The sequence below is a fragment of the Poecilia formosa genome, unplaced genomic scaffold, assembly GCF_000485575.1.
Source record: "Poecilia formosa unplaced genomic scaffold, Poecilia_formosa-5.1.2 Scaffold339, whole genome shotgun sequence".
Taxonomy (NCBI): domain Eukaryota; kingdom Metazoa; phylum Chordata; class Actinopteri; order Cyprinodontiformes; family Poeciliidae; genus Poecilia; species Poecilia formosa.
Window position 1 is genome coordinate 611,054 of NW_006800278.1, and position 17,278 is coordinate 628,331.

Below are 17,278 nucleotides of genomic sequence, written 5' to 3' on the forward strand. Positions count from 1 at the left end.
TCCTGGTTTAATCTGGTGTAATCCTGTTTTAATCTGGTGTAATCCTGTTTTAATCTGGTGTAATCCTGGTTTAATCTGGTGTAATCCTGGTTTAATCTAGTGTAATCCTGTTTTAATCTGGTGTAATCCTGGTTTAATCTGGTGTAATCCTGGTTTAATCTGGTGTCATCCTGGTTTAATCTGGTGTAATCCTGCTGGTGTTTGGTGGTTCTGAAGTTCTTACTGATCAGTCGGTTTTATTTTCCGGATTGTTCTAACTCAGAGCCGTTTCAGTGTAGCTTCTGGTACCAGAACATCGGGACCCGGCGTGTTCTGACTGCAGCTGGGTTCTGGAAACTTTCTGGGCCCCCTGTGTGAAGTTGGCCCCCCACTTTCTTCAAATCGGACAAAATTGGGGTCAAATGTTTGTGCTACGTTTGTGCAGCAAAAATTTTCGTTTTTGCTGCTATCATTCTAAAGATATTAAGAAATGTTTCTAGAGGTCATCAAAGGTCAATGAACATCAGTTCTTCTATAAATAGTTTGTGCACTGATTTGAAGTCGTGCTGATGATGACTGTGGATCATGAAGCTGAGCTGGAAACGGCTGACTAGATGGCCACCACGTGTTTTGCTCTAGTCCCACTTTTCTATTTCAACAGTACAGTTTGCCTAATCGCGCCCTCTGGTGGTCAGAAACTAAACTACAGGTCACCCAGTGTGTTTTGGGAGGTGGTGTACCAGTTCATTCTAAATAAGATCTGGTTCCAAGTGAATTTCATCCCTAAATTTTAATTATTCATGTTTGTAGGTTAGCACTTAACAATTTCAAATGAAATTCACAGATCCAGCATGAACTGATGTTCATTGACCTTTGATGACCTTTAGAAACATTTTTCTTTATATCTTTAAAGTGATAACGGCACAAAAGAAAATTTTTGCTGCACAAACGTTTGACACCAATTTTATCTGATTCGAAGAAGGTGTGGGGCAACTTCACTCAGGTTTCTGGGCCTGGTCTGCAGCGAGCCGGCCGCCGGTGGGCTCTGGCTGCCGGGTCTGTTTGCCTCTGCAGGAACCAATCAGCTGCTTGCTCCATCTCATGCTCCTCCCCTTCCTGCTCCTCCATCCAGACTGACTCCTCCCTCTAACCAACCTGCCCTTCCTCCTCCACCTCCTCCTCCTGTTCCTCTCTCGCCCTGTAGGGGGCGCCCTGTCCCGGCACGCCTCTCTGCCCACCCAGCGCCAGCAGCACCCGTCTAGACCCCCCCTCTCCTCCAGCCTAAGCTCCGCCCCCCACACCGACGACTCCTACAGTCTGTATGCCCCGCCCACCCACCTGGTTCTGCCCAACGGCCTGACGACCTGCGCAGGTACAGCACACACTCAAGATACACACCAGTAACGGTTCTGGTTCTGGTTTTGCGCCCAGCAAGCGTCCCCAGTCGTCCTTATTCTGGCCGGTTCTGATCTCTGACCCAAACTTTGGACTTTAGTTCATCTCGCTTCCGTTGTTTGGAGCCAAAGCTTCATTAAGGCCCAGAAGCTGCTGGCTGTATGGTACCGCCTCAGGCCCAAACAGAACCCGGTCCGTCTCTGTGTCTGATAGGTTCGTCTTCGAGCCTCCTGTCTCAGTCTGGGTGTCCCTTTGAGGACGTCTGGGTTCTCAGGGACTCGTTCCACGGTAAGCCCCCTGAACCAGAGCTTCTGCCCCGCTGAGCCCGGACCCCACGCACCGAGACGCCAGCACCCGCCTCCTCAGCCAATCAGAGCAGAGCCGCCTCAGTCTGGAAAACCTCATCTGTTATATTTCTGTCTGGAATAACTCCAACATTTTATCTGTGATCCTCTGCTTCCAGGTCTGGGTGCAATCTGGAGGTGTGTGCGCCCCAGTTTGCAGCTGGTAGGTCAGCACTGACTGATTCCTGAGTGTGTCCTGGTATTTATTTGGTACAGGAGCCCCTCTGCCCAGACTACAAGAATAATGTGATTTTAGCGCCGCTGGCCCAGGTTATGGTAGCGTTGACCCTAACCTATGACCTTTCAAGGGAAGATTGCACAAAGGTTATCCAACCTCCAGAAGCACCAATGTTCTAGTTTCTGGACATCAATTCTGGCCTCATCTAATTTTAAACTTCTCCAAAGCTTGTTGGATGTTTCACCTTTCCGTAGAAACCCAGATATTTAAAGATGGTTCGACTCTAGTTCTTCTTTAGTTCCGGTGTTTGGACCAAATTAAGACTCTTTCACAGCCAGCAGTGCTTTTGTTGCTGGAAGCTCCCAGTCCGCTGCCAGCTAATAATCTGGTTAATGATAGGCCAGCACCGGTAACTAGAAGGAGACTGCTCACTAGCGTTAGCTTTGGAGAAGCTAGTGACTAGTATGACTAGCTAGTGTTAGCATTAGATAGGCTTGGAACTAGTATGCCTGGGCTGGTGAGGCACTGGATTGCCTACTTCCTCTGCTGTCCATTAGTATACATAGGGTTACGTTACCATTGGATAGGCTAGCATTAGCCTAGGATATCCTAGCATTAGCATTGTACAGGCTAACAGCTAGCACCTAGCAAATCTGGCTACTGATCTGATCAATAACAGGCCGGCACCAATAAAGTTAGTTGCTCAAGGTAGTGAAGAATTAGGTGGAATCGCCCTTTAACTGTTTGCCAATTCAGAAGCCAACTTCGGCTCCACGTAATGTAGCATGTTTATGCTAGGCACCATGTTTATGCTAGGCGCCATGTTGGATTATAGGAAACTGTCAAAAGAACATGTCAATGCATCTATTCTGTTTGTTTTAAAGAAAACTATATGTGTGTTAACCCCCTTAATGCCAGCCTAATCATGGTAGTCACTAGCATGTCCTAAGCTATCATTAGTTTGCAGCCTCCTTCTCCTTGGGCAGTGCCGGCTTGTCAGTGATCAGATCACCAGCTGGATTCAGAATGAATGCAGCTTCATCCAACAACAAAGTATCCACCGCTGGGTGGATGGTAGTCTTAATTTTGGCCCTAATGCTGCTCCATCCTTCTACCACTCTGATTTTAAAAGATTTTTTCTCCAAACTGGAGCATATTTGGAGTAAATGCCTCCAGATTCAGATCAGCTTGTGCCTGTGTGTTAGCGCTGACTGCAGACGTTCCTCAGGGTTCTGTTCTTGAACCTCTTCAGCTTCGGGTACAGAATTTCCTGCACGATGAGGTAGAATTGGTACCTTCATGAGTTAAAGGATTTTCATCATCATGAAGTTGGGTAACCATGGTAACTGGTCAACATTCAACCAATCAGAGGCCTCTGTCCGCTGGGTCCAGCAGACCTAACCAACCGGACTGGAAGCCGCTGGTCTGGAGATGCGCTGGTTGTCTTGGTGTGTCGGGTCCAAAATGCGCTGCTGCACGCTGAAACAAGAGCCTCATGCTAACAGCAATCCTCACGGCTGCCACAGGGGGCGACAGCAGGTCGTCCTGCGATGTAGCTGCACTACAGAAGCTGCTGCATGTCGATCTCAGAGGGTTTTAATTGACGAAGACAGGGAAGAGCTGGAGACGCCTCCATCGAGACGTCTGGGTGCTTGCACCGCTGCAGCCGCGCTGCCCTGCATCTGTAGACAGCTGCACCCCCGGTCTGACGCCGCCCCAAGCCACGCCCACCTTCACCGGGTCTGTTGTTGTGTTTGCAGCCGGGGACAGGAACAGTGTGGGCAGCACCGGCAGCGTGGGCAGCACCCGCAGCGCTGGCAGTGGCCAGAGCACCGAGAGCAACAGCGCCCCCAACGGGCAGCAGCACACCACCAGTCACCATGACAACAAGGTACAGTCAGACTGATCCAGAATGTCCGAACACCCCGTTTCTCATAAATCATTTGAAAGATTAAAATAAAAAAATAAATCGGTGGTTTTCATGTCTCTGTAGTGACGTCATAAACGTCAGATTCTCTGATCAGTCTGAGGTTGTTTTTGTTGCTGTGCAGCTGGCGCCCCCTGCTGCTGATCCAGGAACCTCTGCTGACCCCAGCAAACAGGCGGAGAGTCCTGCAGGTGGGTTTCTCTGTGTCCTCAACTCAGCAGTGAGGTGTCCCTGCTCAGACGCCTGTCCTGTCCTGCAGGTGGCGCCCCTCGCAGGCAGACGGTGACGGTGCAGCGCCCGGCAGAGCCCAGCTTCACGCAGCAGTTCGTCCGTCCACAGCAGCTGCTGGAGGGGAAGGTAGGAGGATCAGGACTGGACCCGGTTGTCCTGGCTCTCCTCCCAGGGACACATCCGCAGGGGGCATCCTGAATAAACCATTACTGTTACATAAAAACTCAAAAGTGATGATGATCAGAAACATTAAATAAGTTTCTTCTGCAGAGTTCTTACTGTTATTTTTGAAGAATATTTTCTGGAAAAATTTGCCCAAAAGTATATATAATATATAAAAAATTTTTTTAAAATAATTTTTTTCTAGATTTAGATGAAATGATGTTTAATTTATTTAATGCCATTACATTTTGATTTGGGTAATTATTAAAAATATTTCTGTTGTGATCAAATTGACTTCTGATGGTGGATAATTTCAGTTTCAGATATAAAATCATTAAAAACTAAACATTTCTATTAATGTTGTTTTCCATTAAAGAATGAAATAACTGAATTGTTAGAGTGTATTTTGGATCAAAACCGGTTCCGGACCGGCTCATACCAGAACCAGGCTCAGATCAGAACCAGGTTTGAATCAGAACCAGGTTTGGATCAGAACCGGGTTTGGACTGCCTGACTCTGTGTCCCAGGATGCGGACGCCATCTTCCAGTGGCTGAGCGACTTCCAGCTGCAGCAGTACACCGGGAACTTCCTGAGCGCCGGCTACGACGTTCCCACCATCAGCCGGATGACTCCTGAGGTGAATCCACCAGAACCCCGTTAAAGGCTTGACCCGGTGGATCACACCACCAACCCCACCAACTTCCTGTTTCTGATGCTTTTTCTGTTCAGGACCTGACCGCCATCGGTGTCACCAAACCGGGGCACCGGAAGAAGATCTCCATGGAGATCAACAACCTGAACATCCCGGAGTGGCTTCCGGAGTACATCCCTGTGAGTGTTGACCTGCAGGAACCCGGGGTTCGGTTCTGATCCGTCTCAGCCCGTCCGCCGCTGCGGTTCTGTTCTGACCCGTTTGGTCCTGTCCTTCCAGTCGGACCTTGGCGAGTGGCTCAGTGCCATCGGCCTCCCACAGTACCACAAGAAGCTGTCAGAGAATGGCTACGACTCCATCAGCATCGTCAAAGACCTGACGTGGGAGGACCTGCAGGAGATCGGCATCACAAAACTGGGTCCGGAGCCGCAGCGCCGCACACCGTCTGGGTCAGAACCTTTTCTGACGCTCCGTTTCCTCTGCAGGCCATCAGAAGAAGTTGATGTTGGCGGTGAAGAAGCTGAGCGACATCCAGAGGGCCATCTTGCAGGCGGACACCGGCGCAGGGACGCTGCGGCGTAAAGCGCCCGGAGTGCTCCACCTGGTTGCCATTGAGTCTCCAGACGCCAGCAGCGAGTGTTCCTCTCCTCACACCCCTATCATGGTAACCTTCCAGGACAGCGAGCTGAGTGCAGAGCTGCAGACCGCCATGGCGAGTCACTATGGAGGCTGCGACAAAGGCCTGGCCATCAAGAACGCCGTGGGGATGCCGCAGAGCCAGGAGAACATTGACACCCGGTGCAGAGGCTCCGGCCGGTCTCAGGAGCCTCCCACTGCCTCAATCAGTCCCCACGGCTGGTCCCAGGAGAGCCTGGAGGGAAGCCCGGCCCCGGAGAGGAACCTGCCTGAGGGCTGGGACCAGCGGCCACTGCAGCATCAGCCGCTCCCCAAGCAGGTGCCTCTGGGGACGGCCACCGTCTTCAAGTACCCGGCCATACCGGCCAAACCCAAACTGCCACGCGGTGCCTCCCCGGCTCTGAAAGGCTTCAGCTACCTGCATTCCCAGTGCGGCTCCACCAACCTGAACCTGACAGCCCGACCCGAGCACCACCGGACCCTGACGCCCCCCAACCGGCGCACCCAGAATAAGACTCGCTACGCTCTGTCAGACGGAGAGCCAGATGAGGATGACGACGACCTCACCGTTCTGCCGGCCGATGTTCCATCCTACGCCACCCTGACCCGGAAGCCCGGCCGCAGCCAGCTGGGCCGGTCGGAGTCTGGTTCAGACAGGAACGGCAATGTGGGCCGAAGTCAGTCGTTTGCCGTGCGTGCCCGCAAAAAGGGTCCCCCTCCTCCGCCACCGAAGAGGCTGAGCTCAGTGAGCAGCACAACCAGCAGTGAACTGAGCGACAGCAGCCCCACCTCATCCTCTGGGGGCGTGGTCACCGACAGCCCAGGGAGCGTCAGCAGCATCGCCGCCTCTTTGGAGACCAGCCCAGGGCCCAGACACGGCGCTGCGTCAGAGGCCAGGGAGACCGCAGAGCTCAGGAGGAAGGTCCACAGCGAATGTCTTCCCAGTCAAACCAGCAGCACCGCAGAGGTCGACCGAGGGTTGAAGTCCGACTCTGAGGAGGAGGAACCGAAGGCTCAAGGCCTGGATGGGTCTTCGTCTCCCCAGAACAGCTCCAGCGAGTGCATCCCCTTCGCCGAAGAAGGCAACCTGACCATCAAACAGAGACCCAAAGCTCCAGGCCCCCCCAGAGCTGAGGCCGTGCTGGAGCCACCAGACAAACCAGGGGCCAAAGCTCTGGAGGTTCCCGAGTTCAACCTGAAAGAGTCCGACACAGTGAAGAGGCGCCACAAACCCAAGGACAAGGATCTGACCGGCGAGGGTTCCCCGGTCAGATCTGGAGCCTCAGGGTCTGAGTCTGGTGGCAGCAGGCCCCCATCCAGGAACCAGGACGAGCTGGATCTGAGAATCAGCGAGGCCAGTCTGGAGACGCCTAGCAGCCCAGCAACAGGATCTCCTCTGAAACCTTCTCTCTCACCAAAACCCGCTATCACCTGTCCGAAACCTGTTCGCCACAGTCTGCTGGCCGCTCAGGGTGAGACACCTTCATCACATCCATGCACTAAAGAACCCTCAAAGCTCCTCTGAGCTCCTCATTCGGTTCTCTGGTTGGCGGGACCAGCTATAGGGGCCATCTGGCCCTGGCACCCCGGGAGGGGCCCTGGGAGGAAGAGTTTCAATTTGTTTTAATGTCTGAGTACATCCGGAGAAAGTGGGCCCTCTCCTGTTGAGTAAGGTGTATGTAGAATAATATAGAGGTGGCTCCCCAGTAAATTATATAGTAGGCTTGCCCAGTCACTGTTTCACTCATGGTTTTTCCGATATTTTCTCCAAGTGTTTTCTGGGTAAAAGAGACTAATGAATACGTTCCGTCCCGTCTGGTTCAAAGAGGCAACCAGCAGGGTTCGAGCTTCTGCTGCTTCTCTCTTCAGGTGGAACCTGGTGATGGACCCTGCTTCTGAATGGCTTCAGTCTGGTGTCGACACATTCACCAGTGCCTGTCAGTCAGGATTCAGGGTTGGAGTCCACCAGGTCTTTACTTGGACTTGACTTCTCTCTTAACTTCAGGCTTTATGATTTTGGTTACCTGTCCTGTCTCCAGACACCACAGTGTTCATTTGCGAGATTCCCAGCGTTGCTATTGTTGGTTTGAGTTTTCTAACAGTCTTACAGTCTTAACTTGACGTTCATAGCAGCCTCTGTCCGGATTCTCTTGACTTGTTATGTTTTGGTCCTGGTTTATGACTTGTCTTTCCTGACTTGTTTTGTCTTGAGACTACCTGGTTTTCCTGGACTCTTCCTGTCTCAAGGTTGGTCAGCTGGTCTTGAATGAGTTTGTAAGATCTTGTACCATTTCCTGTCTTTGTTGGGATTCACTAGTTTTGTCTTGGTTGTATACAGTGTTTGGTGGACTTTTACCAATCTTAACTTGGGACTCGTTTTGCTTTGGTTAGGACATACTTTCTCTCCTTAGGAGATGAAGCTGATCTCAGATTTATTTATTTAGTTTTTTTGCCCAATTTTGTTTGGGATTTTCAGCTTATTACTTGAAACAAATCCATCTTTGAGTGTTTTCCACTATTGACTAGACATTCCATGATGTTAGTATGGAACGTTTGTGTTTTAGTTGTAATTTCTCGGTGTCGTCTTTCACTTTTCTTTCTGTCTTGACTTGATATGTTGTTAGAACTTACCTTCCTTGATTGGAGATTTTCTGGTCTTTCTGGGTCTTTCCAGTTTGAGTTGGGATTTTTTAATGTGACTTACCTTTTTCATTTATTGGCGAGAACTCAGGCTGGAGACTTGGTCTTTAATTAGGATCTTGAATTGGGCTTGGCTGGGATTTTCTGTCTCTGACTTTCAAATTGTGTTAGAACTGAATGGTTTTGTAGAGGAAGTTGTGAGACTTGGTCAAGTCTTCCTGGTCTATTGAAGGACTTGTGAGAGTTAACTTGTGACTTGCAGTGTTGTAGAAGACTTGTTGGTCTGGACCAGACTGGGTTGGGACTTGCTGGTCTTCTTTAACCCAAACATTGACAGTCGTGGGTGTGAAACTTGTTCTCATGTTGTGTTCTTCAGGAGGACGGTCCTCTCCCACATTGACAGTCAGTGTGGTCCAAAGCGTGGCGTTTGCCTCCTCAGCAGCCTCCGGGCCGACAGCTCTGGGTCCTCCTGCCCCTCGCAGCCCCTCTCTGGCTGCCAGGAGACCCGTGGGGAGTCCTCTGTCCTCTGAGTCGTCTTCTGAGACAGAAGAGGTCCAGCAGAGACTGGACCAGACCAGCAGCTCTCTAGCAGCGGCTCTGAAGGCCGTGGAGACGAAGCTGACCCAGGACGGCAGTGAGGGGTGAATATTCGTCCTTCCTGTTTCCTCTAGATGCTTCTCTCTGGTGCTTTAACCGTCTGTCTCTGGTTTCACCAGCAGGGGGAGCTCTGTGAGGTCAGCAGGGACCATCTTGGATGACATCGGCAACATGTTCGACGACCTGGCCGACCAGCTGGACGCCATGTTGGATTAAAGATTTAACATCAGGATCGCCACTCCGCCTACTTCGGGTTGCTGTCGGAGAACAGCGGCGCTGAACTGGATCTGCTGCTGCAGCACCTTTCAGCCAGAGCCATGATTACTTTAGATATTTCACCTGGAAGTTTAATGTCTTTATAATTGTGCAGCCAGAAAACCTTGAGTCTGTTTAGATCCATGATCAGGTTCAGAACGGTTCTGCTGGGATCCACCAGCAGACACAGCTCATCATGTTTCAGTAACAAACATGTTAAAGTTATCTTGTTTCTTTGAGGAAGACTTTGCGGTGTGGCGCCATCTGGTGGCCACCGCTGGTATTGCACCAACATTTAAAACGGAAGTCATGTTGTGGCTCTGCAGCTCTGTCGGGTTCTTTAAGCTGCCGGTTCTGGTTCCAGGTCCAGAAATTCACATCATGTTTTATCAAATGTGGAACCATCCAGAACCGGCCTTGACCCAGTAAAACCCAGCCGAGTTCTGGAGAACTTTCTTAAACCCGAGTTTGAACTGAACCCAAAGTCCAACAAGGCCGGCAGGAGGGAGCTGGAGAAAGGGAGGTGAAAGGTCAAATGAACGGTTCTGGAGCAGAACCGAAGGTCCAGAACCGGACGGGGTTCTGGCTGGAGTCAAACTATTCTCCAGCTCTCCGTGGATTCAACACCTTCTGGATTTTCTTCCAACTTTGTAAAAAGATAATTGGGAACATTAGCTTAGCATGCTAGCATGGGTTGTTGCTCAGCAACGTTGCTAAATGTATGATTTCTGTTTATAAGTTACTGAATGTTAAAATGTCAAGACGTGGAAATGAATTCAGAAGCAGAATGTCATTAGATGAAGTTTATCGTTTTAAGGTTTTCTTTGCGTTTTGACTCTGATCCTGCGTTCATTTCCCGCTCGGTGAAGCGGTTCGGTATCACTGACTCGTTCGGACCTTCAGAACCAGACCAGGATGACTTCTCGCTCTGGATTATAATCCAGCAGATGCGGTCTGGTTCTGGTTCAGCTGCCCTCTGGTGGCGCTGAGACGCGGTGCTGTTGGACTGCCCGGTTACTGAACAGGTGTTTTATCTGACATACCAGTAAATCCAGCAGACGTTATGGTAATGCGCATGCGCACATCGATGCTACGTCACATACTGCTTACTCAGCAGATTTTTTATAAATCTCATACATGTAGAAGTCTCATTTTGTGTGTTATGTTTCTCAGAAGTTTACGGTAAATTTTATCTAATTAAGCTGCTATGTTAATTAATCATATTAACATAAATGACTTTTGCTGTTTCCAATATTGTTACCAAACTGTAATCAAGACATTAGTCCTGTTTAGCGTCACTATCACTACAAACACTGGTTGACTACAGATTTGGTCGGGATATTTTGTCCCTATAGCTAATCTACCTTTTTAATATTTTAATACTTCTTTAGAAAACTGCACGGAATATGTCCTAATAAAAGCTCATGAATAGCTGGATGCTGACTGAAGCTGCAAGCAGAACATCACCTCTTTCTGGACACTGCGTGGAAATAACTAGATTTTTCTTAGTTTATTTCTTTTATTTACCGTAAACTTTTGAGAAATATGTCTTTCTGATCTGGCCCGGATGCACCTCTGCTCCAACAGAACCGAGCCGGGCCCATCAGAATTATTTTTGGATTTGAAAACTATTTAGATCTAAATATGTTTATTAACCATCAGCACAAACGAACCAAAGCTTTGTACCTAGTTTATTTTTGGAATATTTTACTGTTGTTCCTCAAATGTCCGGCATACCTTCCTCCTCATCATCATCTTCATCACAGGAAGGAGAGGTTTTTTTTGTTTGTTTGTTTTTTTAAGTAGTTTCTGTCTCCTAACGTTAAAAGGCTTTTATTGTGAAACAGTCACAGGAAGTCACCAGCCAGTGTTGTCATGTTCTCTGAATTTTAACTTAAACTCATTACTCTGTTTATTATATTTACTGTGTTTTGTTGAAACGGGATAAAAGTAGAGGACAGAGGTGTTGTTCATGTTGTTGTCCAGCAGGGGGCGCGATTTAAATTCATGGAAGAAGTGATGGTGATCCTATCAGATAATTGGGTTTCCGTCAGTCTGGGAGGAATCGGCGTTGTAAATATTTATTCCTAAGTAAGAGAAGTCATTATTTACAGCTGTGTTCTCTTGTTGTTTTTATGGTGGCATTAAAATCGCCGTTTTGCTTAAATTTTTATGATGACACGTTTTTACTTCCACAGTTTTCATCTCCGGTTAAATAGACTTTGCACCAACCAGCGGCAGCCTGAGAGGAAATGAACACTGTCCCTTTAATTCCATAATAAAGGCTTGTTACAGGAAACCAAACATTTTAATTCATATTAATCATAATGGTGTGTTTCTCCGTTACGAAGCAGAAGGAAAGAACGTTCTTCCTGCAGAGTCGCGTCCTCAGGTTATATTCAGGCTTTAAGCCACGCCCACACTTATTAAAGGATTTTATTTTAATTTTTCAGTCTTGCCCTTTTCTTCATGTGATTAGTGGATCGGTCGCTTTTACAGGTTCTGGTTCAGTAGTTTTTATTTTTTACAGTGTGGTTCTCCCTGAGGAACCTCTACCCGACCTGGTGACGCAGCAGCTGCTGCCGCAGACCGTAAACCACGTGACCCTCCCGTTCCTCAGCTGCCACGCCCACTCCGTCCTTTCCCAGAACCGAACAAGTTCTGGTCTCAGTCCCAGGTCCAGTTCGTCCAGGTCCTCCGATCCGGAGCCGTGAGAGCGGAGCCTGAGCTGCTGTCTGCCCATCGAGCTGCGCCCTGAGTCCGGTAAGAGGCGCCGCTGCTGCAAAAGGAACGAAAAAAAAAAACTTTTACACTTCCGCAATTCTCTGAAAAATATTCTGCTAGGTGAACTCAAGCCGAACCCGTCCTATACCGGAACACTGGGCCCGCTCTGAATCTGCTGCGTCCACCACATTAAACCAGTTTTATTTCCAGCTTTATTTTAGACGTATTTACGTTTTAAGGTAAATCCGTTAAAACTCCTTATCTGAATTAAAACGCGCCTCTGCTTCATCTTTAGGATCAAAGTCTTAATTTAACATTTTGAGGACAAATTTATGTTTATCTGTGAGAAAAACAAGACTTGGCAGATTTCTCTTCTCCACTTTAAGAAGCAGCTGGAATCTATTAGACAGCGCAGGAGGTATGGAAGTCCAAAGGTGCCAAAAGTTCGTTACCATGCAAACTACAGCATCACTAAAATGCGTTATTCCAGAAAGAGAGGATTCTGCCCTCCTTTTTAAATTATTTTTGTTAAAAAAAAATAAACAAACATAAACATTTAAAGAATAATAAATAGTTTAATTAGACAGTAACTGCTTTATCCAGATAGTTTAATTCACACCTAATTCTGGTAAATTACAGTAAAATTATTAGATTAACTCAATCAATCACACAAGTCTTGGTCCATAATGACACTATCACTTATTTATGAAAACTGAATTTTACTTTTGTTCTATTGGCTACAGAAAACATTTTAATATTCTGCTTTTGTCTGTAAAAAAAAATAACTAAGAAGAAATGTGGTTTCAATTGTCCATAAAACTAGTTAACATGTTCATGCTTGTTGTTTTCTTTTTAAATGTTGCAGCTTTAATGTTTTCCCATAAAGGAAGACAGAATCAGGTTTATTTGGTGGCCTCAGTCTCATTTAGTGTTACCTAGCCGTTAGCGTTAGCCTCCAGCAGAAACAGGCCATTAGCCGTTAGCGTTAGCCAATAGGAGAAACAACCCTGAACTGATTAGCAAGTGTTTGCTGCTGATTAGGCTTTGTGGAACCGACCAATCAGCTGTGGGGGCGTGGCTCTGGGATTCCAGGTGTTTGCTCTTCCTTAAGAGTTCCTCCTCCTCTCATTGTCTCCTGCTCATCATCCCAGGAGTTGATCTTTGACCTTCTCAGGCTGGCCAAAACGCTGACATGATTCTATAACGTTGAAATATCCACCGGTTCTGATGAGTCCAATTCCTGGTGCAAAAAAACTGGATGGTTGTTGGTTCCAGTAACCAGCTGAGGCGAACAGACCCCCCAGGACCCGGTTGGACTGGTTCCACCACATTCTGCCGGACCTTTGGACCCGAGTTTTCCCCCAACTTACCAGGAATTGGACTCAACAAAACCGCAGCAAAGACACCATTACTCTGACCTCCATGTTTGATCTGAGCTACAGAACCTGAGCGGTTCCTGAACCCTTGACAGCAGAACCTCAGCAAGGTGACAAAGCCCAACAGCTGACATTTAAATAAAAAGCAGATCTCTAATGGCTTTCATTAAACATCCTGACAGGAAGTATCAGTCAGGTTTACAGGAAGGGATTCTAATTTCCTAGCTGATCTTGAACGCAGCATCTGGCTTATTGGTTCAGAGGCTGAAATATTGAAGTTTGACAGGAAAACATTTTCTCTGGTTTTATTATTACTGATGTTATGAAGCTGCAGATGTTTGATGGAAACGACCTTCATCCCTTCAGAACCACGAAGTGATCTGACCCAAACCGAAGCACCAATCAGGACAGACGTTTCATATTTCAGTGGAAATTATTCAAGTTGAATCGTTCAAGAGTTGAACCTCAGAAATCAGTGAAGATTGGAGATGATCTTTAAAAACGATGAAAATGTCGACATGTTGAGGTTCTGTTGGTTCTGGAGGTTCTGTTGGTTCTCCGTCGGGATTCAGATGACGATTAATTAAAGAATTTATCTTTAAAAATCAGTTTTTCAGACAAATTCAGTTAAATCTAAAAATATATTTGAAATATAAACTGGCCCTCTGAAACAAATTTAATATATGAAATGAATACATGTAACTTTTATAAATCAGGAACGGGCCAGCCTGAAATGGGTTAAAAAAAATTAAATATTTCATATTTCAGCCCAAACTAATTTAAAAGGAAAAAAGTGATAATAAAATTAAAGTTATTTTCAAACATAAAGATTTGAGCAATTTAATAATTGAATTAAACTACTGAAAACTACATTATTTATTTACCTGAACTGAACTGTTCCACTGACCTTTGGGCAGTAAAGGGAACCATCAGATCAAATGGTCTTTATCTGTTAAACTGATTTATGTGTCGATTTTTATCCAACTATTAAATCAGATTTTGTTTCAGTTTGGATCTGAATGAACCGGAGTCGTTTGTCCTCTGCAGAACTTGACCGTCTTCATGTCCAGAAAAGCAGGAAACCACGGACCAGAGATGGAGATGCAGGTGGACTCGTCCATCATCCGGATCCCGCCACATCACTACATCCATGTCCTGGACCAGACCACCAACATCGCTCGCGTGGAGATCGGACCGCTCACCTACATCCGCCAGGACAACGAGAGGCGAGTCCAGCTCAGGGTTCCCCTGAACGCATCACCGGAGACCTAACGCTAACCCTGGACGCGTTCAGGCGAACCGGCCGAAACGTCTCGGGCCAACCGGCCGAAAGGTTTCGGCCGCCGAAACGTCTCGGGCCAACCGGCCGAAAGGTTTCGGCCGCCGAAACGTCTCGGGCCAACCGGCCGAAACGTCTCGGGCGAACCGGCCGAAACGTCTCGGGCCAACCGGCCGAAACGTCTCGGGCCAACCGGCCGAAAGGTTTTGGCCGAAAGGTTTCTCCAGGATCCGTCTGGTTGTTTAACTTCCTATTGGGATCAATAAAGTATTTTTTAAACTGATCTGGTGTTTCAGGGTTCTGTTCCCGCCGGTCCGGATGATCATGGTCCCGCCTCGCCACTACTGCGTGGTGTCCAATCCCGTCGCCCGGGACGACGACAATGAGGTCCTCTTTGACCAATCGGGTCAGGCCAAGCTGCGCCACGCCGACCTGGAGATCCGGCTGACCCGGGACCCGTTCCCGCTCTACCCTGGAGAGGAGATCCAGCAGGTGGGGAGCGCCGCATGGCTGGACCTGTCTGATTCTGGTCCTGGCCTGGTTCTGGATGTCTGACGCTCCGTGTTTTCCTCCAGAATGTGACACCGCTGCAGATCGTTTACCCAGACACAGCGCTCCGTCTCCAGGCGCTGCTGGACTTTGAGGACGAGGGACGAGTGAAGCGGGTGGCTGGAGATGAGTGGCTGTTCGAAGGTCCAGGTTGGTGCGGTCAGGTCAGGGGTCATCTGGTTTTAGGTCCTGATAGAGGACTTCAGGTGGTTCCTTCACCCTGAACACTTTGACAGGTCTGGGAACTGTTAGAAACTTTAAGCGTTTGAGGGAAACCTGAAGAGTTTCTGTGTCTTTCCGGTTCCTGTCGCGGTCTCAGGGACCTACATCCCCCGGAAGGAGGTGGTGGTTCTGGAGACCATCAAGGCCACGGTGATCCGGGAGAACCAGGCCATCCGGCTCAGGGCGCGAAAGGAAGGCAAAGACCGCGGTGGCGTCCAGAGAGTCACAGGTAACGGTCCAAACCGTCCAACTGGACGGAAGCGGCTTTCAGGAGACGCTTCTAAAGGACAACCTGTCCTGCTGTTGTCCAGGTGAGGAGTGGCTGGTGAGCAAGGTGGGGGCGTACCTGCCGGGTGCTCACGAAGAGGTCATCGACATCGTCAATGCCTTCATCCTGACCGACAAGGTGACTCCGCCTCCACTGTCCCGTCCCTCTAATCCGTGACCTGCTGAGCTAAGCGCCACCTGGTGGTGCCATACCTGTGGGCGCCTGACAGCCTCAGAGTTCTGGTCGTTCCTCAGATCATCACCAGAAACCTCAGGATGTCAGTCGGTCACATCCTGACCTAAAACTCCAGCAGCCACCGACCTTTGAACCTCCACATGTTCAGACTGTTTCCTACTGCGTGACGTTAGAGTCTCAGTCTGGGTTTGACCTCAGAGGCAGATTTTCTTATTTTATATCTGGATCTTCTGATTCACCGTCTGCCGTCCAGCAATAATTTATCTGCAGCTTTTAAATAGCAAAGGCCCTGGATAGGTCAAAGGTTGCTGCCTTAGCATTTCCACAGACACTAGCGCCTATCCGCTGGCCTCAAACCAGTGGATTGACGCTCTGCAGAGGTCTCAGTGCTTCAGCTTCCTGCTTTTTCTTTCAGATTTTGTAGAAATTCTCCACAAAAAATCTGCAGTTACACCCAAAAGTCCTCTGATTTTTACATTTTATTTTCAATCTTAAGGAAAGTTTCTGGAAGAGCAAAATCGGTTTCCTTTTAAAGATCCCATGTTCAGAGCTGGTGGGCGGGGCTTACGGCAGAGCTACGGCACAGCAGAGAGGGAGGGGGCGGAGCCTGTTTAAACTCAGTGCAAAGGAACCTTTTCCTGTAACATCACAAAGTTCTCCAGGCAGCTGTGATATTCTACAGAGTAAAGTCTTTAAGAAAAATGATGAGCTTCACCAGACTGAGATCTGCGTCGTTTCCAGAAAGCGCTGCATGTTCGCGCCCTGCGGCCCTTCAAGGACGCCGGCGGGCGTGAGCGGCGTACAGGCGAGGAGTGGCTGGTCACCATGGCCGACAGGGAGGCGCACATCCCATCTGTAGCTGAGGAGGTGGTGGGGGTGGTGAACGTCACCACCCTGAGCAGCAGGCAGTACTGCGTGATCCTGGACCCGGTCGGCACCGATGGGAAGCCTCAGCTGGGCCAGAAGAAGGTGGTGAAGGTGAGCACAGCACCAGTCTGAAATTAGCTTCTCAAATATTATTGTTTAAAATGTTTCTCTGAAAGATTTAGAAAGGTATAAATGAATCTGCAAATCTCCCAGCGGTTTGATTTCATTAAAGTCTTGAGTGAAGATCCGGGTCCTCAGACCTGACAGACCTGCTGTTCCTGTTCCGTCCTGCAGGGGGAGCTCTCGTTTTTCCTGCAGCCTGGAGAGGAGCTGGAAAACGGCATTCAGAGCGTGTACGTGCTGTCGGAGGAGGAAGGCCTGGTTCTGCGGGCCGTGGAGGCCTTTCATGACACGGAGGTGAGGAGCAACGCGTTTCTGTCTTGGATGCAGATTATTATTCTAGATTAGAGCTGAAGCTTCGTTAAGGAACATACTCTTAATTCATGCCATCCAGACCTGCCTACACTACTTGTTGGATTTAGCTGCATTTTCACCTTCAAACTTTCAGTGAAATAAAGTTTGAAATCTGTGTTGAGGTTTTAGGACGTCAACATGGTTGAATTGGATTGGTTTCCACTAAATACCATGTGGGCATAGCGCTTAATCATTAACTTCCACCGAATAGTGTAAGAGTTTAGGACGGAGGTCTCATTCTCTCGGTCCGCGGACCAATTGTGGTCCGCGGGACGATGTCTGGTGGCCCCCCCGTGATATGAAAGTATAATATTAGTGCGGCCCACA

The 17,278-nt window shown here is 48.5% G+C and overlaps 2 protein-coding genes across 3 annotated transcripts in view; both read left to right on the plus strand.

The window, feature by feature from the left end:
* caskin2 (CASK interacting protein 2) overlaps nucleotides 1-11,446 on the plus strand; it is a 36,912-nt gene extending 25,466 nt beyond the window's left edge. Inside the window, exons 10-20 of the mRNA XM_016661671.1 lie at nucleotides 1,184-1,351; nucleotides 1,588-1,662; nucleotides 3,657-3,787; nucleotides 3,948-4,014; nucleotides 4,083-4,180; nucleotides 4,744-4,854; nucleotides 4,947-5,048; nucleotides 5,149-5,287; nucleotides 5,355-6,977; nucleotides 8,522-8,786; nucleotides 8,862-11,446. Coding sequence (XP_016517157.1) covers nucleotides 1,184-1,351; nucleotides 1,588-1,662; nucleotides 3,657-3,787; nucleotides 3,948-4,014; nucleotides 4,083-4,180; nucleotides 4,744-4,854; nucleotides 4,947-5,048; nucleotides 5,149-5,287; nucleotides 5,355-6,977; nucleotides 8,522-8,786; nucleotides 8,862-8,958 — 2,876 coding nt within the window. The 3' untranslated portion in view covers nucleotides 8,959-11,446. The remainder of the gene's footprint in view (nucleotides 1-1,183; nucleotides 1,352-1,587; nucleotides 1,663-3,656; nucleotides 3,788-3,947; nucleotides 4,015-4,082; nucleotides 4,181-4,743; nucleotides 4,855-4,946; nucleotides 5,049-5,148; nucleotides 5,288-5,354; nucleotides 6,978-8,521; nucleotides 8,787-8,861) is intronic.
* A 121-nt stretch (nucleotides 11,447-11,567) lies between these two features.
* Nucleotides 11,568-17,278, plus strand: part of mvp (major vault protein) — a 13,502-nt gene continuing 7,791 nt past the window's right edge. The window contains exons 1-8 of one of the 2 annotated variants that reach the window (XM_016661683.1): nucleotides 11,568-11,758; nucleotides 14,144-14,323; nucleotides 14,673-14,868; nucleotides 14,952-15,075; nucleotides 15,245-15,376; nucleotides 15,459-15,553; nucleotides 16,352-16,588; nucleotides 16,772-16,894. In XM_016661683.1, the coding sequence (XP_016517169.1) occupies nucleotides 14,160-14,323; nucleotides 14,673-14,868; nucleotides 14,952-15,075; nucleotides 15,245-15,376; nucleotides 15,459-15,553; nucleotides 16,352-16,588; nucleotides 16,772-16,894 (1,071 nt within the window). In that variant the 5' untranslated portion in view covers nucleotides 11,568-11,758; nucleotides 14,144-14,159. Of the gene's footprint in view, nucleotides 11,759-14,143; nucleotides 14,324-14,672; nucleotides 14,869-14,951; nucleotides 15,076-15,244; nucleotides 15,377-15,458; nucleotides 15,554-16,351; nucleotides 16,589-16,771; nucleotides 16,895-17,278 lie in introns of those variants that run through there. The other variant, XM_016661682.1, reaches the window with a different exon arrangement.